The 12,680-nt window shown below is 36.0% G+C and overlaps 1 protein-coding gene across 5 annotated transcripts in view; it reads left to right on the forward strand.

Annotated features, from left to right (window-relative positions):
- The window catches only part of LOC141960726 (putative oxidoreductase ZK1290.5), a 50,155-nt gene that overhangs the window by 4,736 nt on the left and 32,739 nt on the right, over positions 1–12,680 (forward strand). For all 5 annotated transcript variants that reach the window (XR_012633686.1, XR_012633687.1, XM_074906681.1 and 2 more), the window contains exon 2: positions 10,752–11,000. Coding sequence is in view for 3 of the 5 variants with exons in the window: in XM_074906681.1 (XP_074762782.1) it covers positions 10,752–11,000 (249 nt within the window). In the remaining 2 variants the exon portion in view is untranslated. The remainder of the gene's footprint in view (positions 1–10,751; positions 11,001–12,680) is intronic.

Raw genomic sequence — 12,680 nt, forward strand, 5'->3', positions numbered from 1 at the left:
CAAAAATGGATCACTTGTCAAAATGGTATACACAATATCATCATCTTCAGGCTTTGGAAGAAAAATGCATAGTTTGTACTGTTCATGCTTACTTCTGTTAAGTAGGAAGCCCCCACTTAGAAAGCTGTCACTTCCTTTTTAAGTCTGAGGGGTAAATACAACCCTCTAAAGCATTTTAATGTAATTCGCTAGTACAAGGGCTTTTCTTCCTGTAACTGGAATATTAGGAAGCTTTTTCAAGGTCATGTGCTCAATGGTTAAATTCACCATGGCATCACTGTTTGTTGGAAGGTTTATGTGATATAAGGGAAACTTCGTAAAGTCTCTTAGGGGTAAAAAGTATTTGATTTGTTCATGAACTTTGCCAACATACTTTCTTTATTCTATTAAAAAAAAAAAAAAAAAGAGCCATATTACAAAAGGTCCCCAAAACACCAATTATAGACATCTCTTAAGGCTTGTTCTGTCTCTCTCTAGTGAAAATATTTTCATCCCCTTGATATGGTAGTTATATTCCCATTAGAAGAGGAGTTTTTGTGTTTGGGTTTTTTTTTTTTGGTTGGCTGGGTTTTGGTTGTTTGGGGTTTTTTAGGATCAGTTGTAATGAGATTCAGGAGGTTTATCAAATAGCATGTGATTTCCTGACAAGATGTACTGGTGATATCAGAAATTCATAGAATGTTTTTGTGTCAAGTTGCTTTTTATGTAATCCTTGGTGTAGATAGAATTAATAACAACTTGATGAAATAAAAAGTTCTCTAATGATCCCCCTCCTATTAAAGTATAAAATAAATTACATGCTTGTTTGGGAAGAGGCTTTAGGACAGGTAATTATTAAACAAAATATTCAAGTCTTTATACTAACTGTGTCTTACCCATGTCACATACGGTGAGTCTTTTATTAGTAGTAATGATGTTCTTTATGGAAGATCATTCAAGAGTGGACAGTGCCATTATGCTAGGCACTGTAACTGGGAAAGCACACAGGTACTGCTCTGAGCAGCTTGAGTCAGGTAGCCAAAGCCTGGGAGGAATACAAATCAATCCCAATAAGTAAATATTATGGTGGTTAACTTATAGCACTACTATCTTGCTTAAATTGCATTTTTACTGCATTTGTTGGTATGTCGCACTACTAGCATGGTAAAATAATACCCACAGGCACACATGTAGAGTCCCTCCACGCTCAGGGGAAACCATTAAAATCTCTCTGTCATCGTTTCAGGGTGTTCCATAGATAAGATTCCTGATATTCAGCTGTAACTTTAAGTAAATACATCATAAAAGTAAGTTTTTACTGACTTTGCTGATTGCATTATTTAAGACATTGCATCATTTGCAGTGCAACCATACAAGACTTCTTGTATTGTTCCCAGTTCTTTTCACAAGTGGACTTTTTCTGGAGAAAAAACATGGAATTGGATTACTCCACTTTCATTACATCACGTTGTGTTGAGGTTTTTTGGGGGGGTTTTTTGGTCTAAATGCTACATATAACTTGAATCTTAATGTTGAGTGGAAATATTTTAACATTTCCTTCCATTATGTATTACTAATCCAGTTACATACTTAATTGTTAGTCCTAGAGTTGCTCATATTAATTCTTAAATTTAGCCTTGGTCAAAAACCAAGCCCTGTTGAGATTGGAATCAAATGAGATTTTGCTTTTCAAATCAATGGCAGCAGAATCAAGCCTTCACTTTTTGTTCTTCACTGTTACTGCCTTTTTTATTCATGGCTTCAGTTCTTAGGGAAATTTATGGAACAGTGGTCCTGATACCAAGACCTATGGCACTCCCCCCTATTAATCTTACCCTGTAATAAGAATTGGCTGTCTATTTCTTCTCTTTGTTTTATGTCTTAACCATTTTTTTTATTCTGTCAGGACTTTGCTTCTCACCCATGGTTACCAAGTTGCCTTAATAGCCTCTTGTGATGAACAAAATGCCACATCTATAAATCTTTCTGCTCAATTCATTTACCATTTCAGTAGATCTGACCTTGAGAAGTTGTACTTGAGCTTTGAGGGCCTCAAGATATTTAACTTCTCTCATGTACAAAATGTGGCCATATCCCAGGCAGCTGTGTATTTGTAGATAGTGGAACAAAGCAGTAGCCTCTCCTAACCTGGCTTAACCTGCTGAGCTTCTACCTTCCTTGCTTTCTTCTAACTTTACCTTCTTCCAGTCTGGTGGTGGTGTATTCCTTAAAAAAGACTGAATGCTGTACAAATGATGTTTTAAATGGTACTAATAAATACATCTGGGGCAAAATGCTGGGCCAATTTTTGCTTGTATCAGAGTTTACACAGTACAGATTTTTTTTTCCCTGGGGAAAACTGCTGCTTTGTCTCTGTTCTCTTTGTACACCTACAAATCTGAGGTCAGCTTTTTATATTTTTGCTGGGGATTTTACCTTATTTATATTTTGACAAATGAACTGTGATTTAATAGCAGAAAGATGGCTTCCTTTCTCATGCTGGATTCCTTTTGGTAGTCACCCTGTTGCTGATGTGATACAAATGAATTTTAAATGTCCATCACTAAGTCCAAGTTAATAAAAAACAAATTTAAGTTTCTATCACTGTTTAATAATCAAAGCCTCTACAAGTAGAGGCACTTTATGTGTATGTTTTTAAATTTCCCGTTGCCATTAATACTTTTAAATGTTGCAAGCTTAATCACCCCCTGGATGAACAAATTATTTGTATCCAGGTTGAAATGAACAGAGAAGCAAGCTCCAGTGTATTTCTATCTTTCACCATGTTTCTGTAATGTGGAAAAATGTTACCAAACTTTATATCGTATACAAATGATACCAATGAAAGCTGACTTTTATCCTTTGACCTTCATGTAGCAGATTTTAGTTAACGCTTTTTTTTTTCCTTTGCCAGAGCTCCCTAGTGTAATTTTGGCAGCATTGAAAGGTGATGTCACGTGCTGCTGTAACCTAAATTGCAGTAGTTCTCATGCCTCCAAGTGGGGAGGAGGGAGGTACTGATTCCCAAACTTCCTTCAGTTCTTCTAATGCTTATGTCAAGTACGAACAGCACAGAGAGTGATAAAAAAATCCTCGTTCTGGGGGGAGAGGGGAAAGAAAGGGCAAAGCCATCTTTGTGGCTTTACATCAGTTTCGTAACTATTAGGTCTGTTCCCCAGGCTTAAAGCCTCAATGGAAGTGCTTTGCATTCTAATACATGCTATTCTAAGGTTGAAAGTGCAGTGTGAGAGGAGGGGCTACAAGAAAAGTTTGTCCTGGAAACCTTGAGAAAATAAATTTTAAATTTTTTAAATTCTTAGGTGAAGGGGGGGGGGGGGAAGCATAGGATCAGAAACATTCCTTATTGCTCAGTTTTAGTTTGCACTACGGATAGCTGGGTTGCTGCTGTCCTTCGAACTGATAAACACAGTTAGTTAAGAGAAAGACACTGCAAGTCTCAGACCTTGCAGTGTCACAGGACGCTGCAGCGGTAGGATCTTGTCATGATTCACAGTTGAACTTATTGTGAGTAGTCTGGTAGGTGTAAAGGGCTCTGTGAAAAGTTAGCCATTAGCTTGAATGTCATCTTGAATTAGGATTTTACAATGTTGAGTTATTATACATACATTTTCATCTTGTAAGCTACAAGTCACTATAAATTGCAGTTAAGTGTTTTTCAATTATTAGTCTTATGGTCAACTATGCTTTTTTAAATTGCTGTCTCTACTAATTGTATGTTCATTATGCTTAATTGTAAATTATTTACATAACTTTAAGTCAAACTTTCACAGCAGGTATGATTATGATAATGTCCTATTTAGGTACAGAGTATGGGTTTAATTTTTTTTATTGTTCTTTTTTTATGGAAGTTGTTTGGAGGAGAGAAAAATTGTTGTCGGTCTGTCTCATTTATTGTAAAGTATTTCCAAATATCAAATGTTAATCAATTAATGTAATCTTTATCAGATAGTTTAAGGAGATGTATTAAAGGGGAGGAAAATAAAATTAATATATTTATTTGCTGTACATAGTACATATCCTTATTAGCTATGAAGTTGAAAGTTCTATCAAGGTATGATAATACTGGAAGTCATTTCAATTGACTTGACAAAGGGAATAGAATGAAAATCATTTAAAACTGGTTCACACCAGCAATTCTTCGTGCACTATTAACTGCTAAGATCTAGTCACAAAACAGTATTCGGAGGAGAAAAGGTTTAGTGAACCCTAGAAATTGGATTTGATTTATGCCAGAAAATCTGCCTTTTCACTGCTTGAGATTTCTATGGAAGGAAGCCACAGTCTTTTACCAAATGGTTTCTAAGGTAACATCTTATAGCAGAGCATCTGAAACCAATTTGGTTGTTAATGAGAAATAGTTCTCAGGGCGGTGGGAAAGTGTGGAGTGAAAGAAAAGGCTTCAAGATTTGGCAGTCTGTCTGTAAAGGCTTTTAAATAAATGTGTGCTACTGCTCTGCTTATGAAATTTCTACATGGATTACACATTCATAATTGCCTTTCAAATGTGTAGGTCACTTTCCAGAGTTGTCTTTCCCTATAAATTTAATTGAGAAGTTCTGCATGATAAAAATATTTGTATACAACAGCAATATTTTAAATAGCTGGCACTGTCCAGTGGAAAATGCTTTACTCCTACAGAAGAAAATATTTGCATTTTTTGGGTGTTAGTGTATTTTTGCTGCCAGAAATACGCTAGTGAATCAGTGCCATATCAGAGCCATAGCGTCCCACTGATAATAGATGCTACTTGCAGACTTCCTGGGCTTGTGAGACATATTCTGAGAAGTTGTTTTTATACCTCCTTTTCTAAAGTTCTGACTAGATAAATGGTAGGTCAGTGATCAGGGATGTACAGTCATTTTACAGTAGATGATCTGAATATCCTTTACAGTCAGAGCCTCTTTGGGATGGAGGGAATAGAGTGCTTCTGTCAACAATGGCTCATTGCCATTTCTTCCTTCCTCTCAGGAAGAGAGAAAACTAGCAATTCTGGTCTCCCTTTCCCTGGATACATAATAAACATGTAATGGCTCTCTCTTACCCTTTTGCATTAAGGCAAGGCTGCATTCCTGCATTCTGTTTCTTGGTGCCTGTGTAGAGTTGCCTGAGTAGAATCGCAGAGTTTAAAATCATGCTCACATACCTTTTTTCCTCATGTTATTGAATTCTGTGAGCTTATTCTGAGTCGCACAGGAGAAAAACTGCCTTAGAGTGGCCCCTTTGTACTAAGCAATGGTTCATATTTAGCAAAAAAAAAAAAAAGAGAAACATTGCCAAAGTAAGATTTAAATATATATAGTAATATCCATAATCCAGACAGCTTTTACAGAGGCAAGAGAAACGTTACGGTATCTAGGCCAGGTCTATTAACAGGGTCTCATTAGCATAGTGATATTTAGGAACATGAAAATAAATACATCCATACAGTACAGCTGTAATGGTGTAAAATGTGTATAAATGCAATGAAGACCTCTATCAGGAATTCTCTGGTGAATCATCTTATACCAGTATGTTGTTACAGTATGGAAGTACCTACTGTAATGCAGTGCTAGCAGGGTGGTCCTTGCTGTCCTTTGAGGTTTGCAGAAGCAAATTCATGCCTGTACTTCAACTACTCTAGCTCCTGTTGCACTGTTTGTACACAATATAGATTCGGCCTTAAATGACTTAGATTTAGATAAACCTGTGTGTTGCTTTAGTTCTGACCAAAATACTGGTTATATAATACAAATCTGCTCGCTGCTTTTCTGTTATTGATGTTGTCCTACCAGTTCTTCTAGAAGCCCATTATCTCTACAGGTTTCATTTGTGCAAGGGCAGCTGCTCCATTATTTATACATTTGATGCCACTCTTGGACTTTGAGTAAAATGTCCAAGTTATTTTGTAAAAGTGATTGTGACTACATTTTGATCCCATAACTTGAAATACTCTGTAGTTGCTTTATGAAAATTGTAGAGTATAAAAGCTTCATAATAAGCTTGACTTTGATTTTACCTGCTGCAGAGGAAGGTGCTACACTCTATATAGGAAGAGAGGATGTTATGAATACTTTGTCATGTGATGCTAAACATGATTTTTCAGAGTAACTGACCTTGTTAAGTAAAAACAATACCAAAATATAGCAATAAGAACACTTGGATTCTAGTGCTGTGGTTGTAGGAAGTGTGAAGTTATCTGGTTTTCTTAGAGCAGCTCTAGGGATGATGTTGGGGAACATAATAAAAAGAAAGGCTTCAAGAGCCAGGTTCATGGAGGAGGTGTTTCTGATCATTTGGTGGTTGACTTGAGCACAACTGTGATTTGTTTTTTGTTTGTGTCTTTTTAATTTTAATAGAACTTCTGAATAAATTATTTAACTACTGCTGCTAAAGGGGGACTTTTCTTGCCTGATCCCTTGCCCAGAATTTAGTGGGTTTTCCCCTCTGGGGAGTTATTCAGGTTCATGAATAATTCTAAAACTGTACACTTACTTGGTCATTTAACAATCTGAATCAGCTTATGAGAGGATCATATGATTACAGAAGTAGGTAGAGAAGGAGGAGGAGGAAGTAAGACAGTAAGCAAGGCCAGCAAGTAAGGGTTGTTTGTCCCTGAGCCATTCCATAGAAGAGGCATGTGATTTTGTGAATGGGTTAGCAGTAGACCTTGAAATGTGTTATATGTTCATTTACTCTATGTATAGGCAACGTTTCACGTTTTATCATCAAATTTGCTTGTAAGATAATTGGTCAAATCAAACTATATTGGTACCAAAAACTTTAATATATCCATAAGATGCATTATGTGGCCCTGTTGTTGATGTAATGTTGAAATAATAGAAGTGAAACTAATAGAACAAGACATTTCAAGGCTATTATGGTATACAACACCATATATACACAGTGAGCAATGTAAACATGGGTAAAAGGATGTTTGAGCTTTTGCTTTTGAGAGTTCTTTTCTCAAGTGATTACGTGGAGATTAAAATAAATCAGCAAAGGAATGGGCATTTTTGTAGGTGTTTTGTTTCTCAACTGTTTTAATTTAGTACTGAGTACTGATGTCAGAAGATCATTAATCTCTGATATGATCTCTAAATATCCTGGCTGCGGTTTCACTAACAGGAACTCTTCTAATGTAAGTGATTCCATTGATTTCAAGTAGCCAAAGTTATTAATGTAACAGAACATGAATATATGTTTATATATTCAGATAAATAATACTTTCACATTTCACAAAGAACATGAAGACATGCTCCTCCACAAATGGAGGGAGAAATTGGGGAGAGAAAGTAGGTCCTGATTCTCTTTTGAAAAACTGTTGGTGCTTGGATCTCTATCTGTAGTTCTCCAGCTTCCGTGAAGGAGAACAGAATGTTTAATGAGGCTGAGAGTCAGCTGAGATGGTGCATAAAACTGAGGGGGGGGGGTGTGTAGTGTTTTGGTTTGTTAGTTGGCTTACATTTTGGTGGGGTTTTGGGGGGAGGGAAGTTGTTGGGTTTGTCTTTTTAGGGGGTTAGAGGGGGTGTGGCTGATTGGGGTTTGTTTTCCCACACACACATTGTGAACAGGATTCTGCCTTTTTAATAATCCTTAAAACTTTTTATTAATTGCCAGAGCATGTTTCTCATCCCAGTTTTGATAGCAGTGTTCTTCAGGGTCTCAAAGTGATGAGTAGTCACAACAAAATAACAACGTAACTAATTATGCCTAGTTTTCAACAAATTCATGTGGTTTGACTTATCCATATTTCCCCTGCAGTATCCTTGTCCCTCCCAACTACCAGTTTTCAAAAAATCTGTAAGAATGTAATTATCTCAGATATCGTTAGATCTGTCAAATTTGGATTAGTTCAGTCAGTGAGATAACAGTGTTTTTCCCCTAGGAAAACAAGCTAAAATATTAGCTAAAAAATAGGGAGCTTTTCTAGACTTATTTGTATTTGACTTCCTTTATTAAAAGGAATTCATATTTTTATCAGAGAATTCTAGAATAAAAATATATTAATTCAATATTTTTAGAAACAGTAAGGGGATGGAATGGGTGCTAGTCCATATTTGTTTCAAATGCAAGATTGGATTTTGTCTTTAAATGTACATGTACAGTGTGAATTGCATCTTTGTGAACAAAGGGTAATGCCAAACATGTAAGAATGTTAAGGTGTTCAAATAACATTGTCTGGATTTAAAATATAAAAAAAGGCATTTAAGTCACTCCACCTTCTTTTGTCACCATTCTGCATCTATGAATAACATGTAATCACACGAGTAAATAAAAGAAAACTGGTTTCTAAAGTCTAGAAGCTGTTACGTTGGTAGCATAATTAACTCAGAAACCTGTTGTTTGTTATTAAGTTGACTTGCAAAGTAGTAATATGAAATAATTAAGCTTTCTTTTTAATTACTGTTTAGTGCATCAGGACTGTTATAGTTCATTTTCAGGCATAAAAATGGAGATAATTCCCTCCAGACTGATCTTGACCTCTTTATTTCCTGTGAAACAAGAGTGCATGCCATCACTAAATGGGGAACAACAGCAAAATTATTCTGAATTTTCCTTCTTTTCCACTCTCTCTTTAACTTTAAAAGAGTTAATTTTTTTTAAGTTGTTTGTCCTAAATGTTCTTACTGAAATCCGTTATGCATGAAAAGAGTCCGAGTCCATTTGCAAGACCTCTAAATGAACTCCATTCATTCTGTGCTTAGAAATGTCCATTCAGCCAGAAACAGACACAATAGTTACAACCTCATTTATTTGGCACCAATACCAGGTTATTAAAAGTGAAGGGATTGTTATGAAAAAGTATAGTAATTTTTCTATGCTAGTTATATAATTAAGAGAATTCCTTTAGTATCTGAATAATGTAATTATTACATATACTTTCCCCATAGTTGCAATGTAGTGGCATTGCATTAATCAAAAATTCTTAAATATTCATGAAGATTTTGAAATAGCTATTTTGAAAATGTAAGTTGATCTAGTTTGACTTACTTTGATGTAAAACAAGTTATAGGGACATCTATTTCTAGATGACTCAAGTTAATCGACAGTAGTAATTGGTGCCTATGGAGGAAAGAAGTTTAAAGTTTTGTCTTTTAAAACATTAAAACTTTGTTTACATTTGGAAGGTAAAATACTTATGATGCGCCTGTCAAAATGGTAAAAATATAGTATTACAATTTCATCACTTTAAAATCCATGAAAATAAATCAAGAATTCAATACTCCACATCTTGTAGGTTATAAACATAAAGTGGGGCTTGTCCTACTGTGATCAGCAGAATGTTACGATCCTCAGGTGTATGTGTGTGATATCAGACCATATTATATTTTAAATTACTTGGAGTGTTGAGCAAGATTGCAGAGGTATCATTGGCTTTCCTTCTAAGATTAGGAATGAACAAAAATGCTAAGCATTTAGGAGAACCTGGCTTGGTTTACATTCAAGCAGGACTTTTGCAAGTTCTTCTCATTCTTGCATGCATTGTTATGACGTGTGAGAAAGTTGTGCAGACTCCCATGGGCGTTCGCTCCCCGGCTCAGGTATGGGAAGTTCTAAGGATGAGTCTAAGGTAACTGTGTGTGTTTTCAATTGTTTCCTTTTTCTGACAGTCTGGGTGACTATATACATTTATTAACTTCATAACATGCAGATGGTGTTTGATGTAGAAATAATTAGGTTTGGAGGGAAAGAGAAAGTTAATAGAGATACAGATTTCACTTTATACTATCCTTTTTTGATCTGGAGTCCTTTATTTAGATTTAGCAGTGGCTGAAGACCCTGTTGCTGTCGACTGTCACAACTGTACAGGGCCCTTCTGAAGCTAGTAACAGCCATTTGCATACCGACTATTGTTTACAGCACTAGGGCCTTTAAGTGCTAATCATCATCTTAGAAGGTGGCTTTGGTAGCTGACTGGAACTGATGGACCATTTCCTCCAACAAACTGTAGAAAATACTGTTTGTGGGAAGTGTGTGAGTGAGGGTGAATGGGTGAGGGGCTCATGGCAGGAAAAACAACTAACAGGAAAGGGTAAGTAGAAACATCATCCTCCTTGCTCTCAACCAGTTCTTTATCTGACAGTCCTCCTGCCGGTTGCCTTTCCTGCTGAGTCTCCTCCTCCTTCCGTCCCCTTGACATGCAAAATACGCATCCAGTGAATACCTATACAATGAGAGTTACAGTACTTTGTTACTAAAAATCCCTCTATGCCCATTCTGTAACTCTTGTGTAGGATTCCATTGTTCTGGTTACTGTTGAGCTTGACATTATGTGAATTACACCTGTGGTATGGCCTGGTCTGGGGTTGTACAATGCAATAATAAGTTGAAGCTGACAAGAGTTCAACAGATTAAAGGTTTCAGGATAAGCTTTCTGAAAAGTAAATTGCTTTTTAAGTTATATTTTACATCTTTTGTTAATATTTTAATCTGTAAATGTTGTGCTCCTATATGAAAATTAAGTGCCATATACTAATTTTCCATAAAGTATGTGTTTTCTCTTTGATGGTCTTCAGCCTGACTTCTGAAATCACTTCTTTGCAGCTAAATGCTGTTGATATATGATTTTTGTTGGAGTTATTTCTTATCAGTGTCATCATTCTAGCACGTTATGTATTTTCCCAACGTAGAGATCTCTGTTTCCGTTCTTTACTATTAAGAAATGAAAACTGAATAAGGTTTTGTGACTATATACAAAGGAATACAAAAATTAAAAAGATGTCCCTCATAAATTCACTGCTGACAATTCACTTCTGATTTCTTTTGTTTAGGTACTTCCCATCAAGGTGGCTATTCCCATGATGCTGTGGTCCATGCATTGCAGAAATGTGGCATTCGTCATATTGACACAGCAAAAAGATATGGCTGTGAATCTCTCCTCCAAAAGGCCATCAAAGAGAGTGGTGTGAAGCGAGAGGACCTCTGGATAACTAGCAAACTGTGGCACAGTGATTATGGCTATGAGAGCACCACCAAAGCCTGCTTGGAGTCATGTGAAAGACTTGGTGTTGACTATCTTGGTATGAATCTTTACATATAGCTCATTTATTGCACCTTCCATGTGAGTGTTTGCAAAGATAAATGAATTCCTGAAAAAAATGTAGTACAGATAGATCACAGAAACCAAATTCTGTCTTTATTTAAAAATTTGCAGATTTCTTCTTCTGTTTGCTCTCTATGAAGTTCACACACATATAATTGAGAGCACAGAATTTTTCCTTGTTGCAAATGTTTTAAAACAGATCAGGATATGTTTTGTAAAGGTATGTTTAATTGTTAAATTGATTTGAGAAATCACTACATGAGTTTTATATATTTTGCTAAAAGCACCCAAAACCTATGAAACAAGGATTAATAAATGTTACAATAATTTATTGGTAATAGAGTGACAAAAATGCCTGATTTCTTCTGTGGTGTCTCAATTTGGAGGAATGGGTGTCCTTTCTGAAACTTATTTTGTAGGTCTATTAACCTTTAAAATTCTGAATAATTGCCTTTGGTTTGGGCTATCTGATGCAAAATACTTTTGGGGAAATGTTAGTAGTATCTACAAGACTTTAGAAGGCTGAATCTAACACTGAATTAGACTTATGCACTTTTAAATTTACCCTGATCATAAACTTCTTGTAGTCAAAGATGTAATATTGTTGCTCCCTTATTAGACAGGCAAAGAGCTGCAATAATGATGCCAATTAATTCTTTGCAACAGGTCGTAGGAGAGGAGGTACCAGGTAAAAATAAGTATGATATTTTTTAAAACACTTCTACTGCTTCTCTAGCTGGAGCAATGAAAAGAAAGTAGTAGAGGTAGAGAAAGTTGAATTTAAAGTAATAATCTAGAATAAGGACACTGGTGGAGATAGTGTTTATGCTGATAATCAAGGAATAATTGACCTAACCATCAGATAGTCAGTGTCCTGAAAACCCTCATTTTGCTTTTTTCCCCTGTCTCCCTGTTACCAATAAATAAACTTGAACGAGGAAGTGAACAGCTTTTGTGAAGTACAGATTTCACAGAATTCATGGCATATAATATGAGTGGCATCTGTGTGCTTTATTCACTGGCTTTTTTTCCTGGGTACTGTGCAAGATGAAGGGGGAAAAAAAGCCCTATATCTGTCAAAGACAGATATTTGTATGCACATCTTTGACTCCTTTCTGGAAATGTATCCCTTAACTTCCTGCACAGGTACAGAGTAATGCAAAATTAATTAAAATCTCTTTTTGTCTGTCCCATGCAAGTACAGGTCACTGCAAGGAGACTTTCATAAACAAGGTTTCAAGCCTGACTTTCTCCTTTAAATTAGGAAATAATGTTTCCTCCTCTCTGCTTTCTGCTTGTTATTCTTGTGTATGCTTTCTTTTTAATTCTGCTTGCTATGACACTGGTGCTGGAAGTCGATGAGAGGAAAACTTGACTCACTTCCAGGAAGTAATTTTCAGTGATTCCTTTTAGTACTGTAATTTGCTTTTATTTTCTCAGGTAGTAGACTGATCGAAGTAGATGCTCACACAAATACTCAGTTTACACATTTCTGCTAAGCAGAAATACATGAAACAAGGAAAAAAATACATGAGAGCAAGAAATACACAAATACTATCACCGTGTGAGTGAATCCTTGGACTGGCATAAACAGAACTTCAGTTTCTCAGATATGTTCGGCTCTGAGACTGTTGCAACCTATGCAGTTTGCCTCCAT

This window comes from Athene noctua, chromosome 5 (assembly GCF_965140245.1).
Source record: "Athene noctua chromosome 5, bAthNoc1.hap1.1, whole genome shotgun sequence".
Classification (NCBI taxonomy): domain Eukaryota; kingdom Metazoa; phylum Chordata; class Aves; order Strigiformes; family Strigidae; genus Athene; species Athene noctua.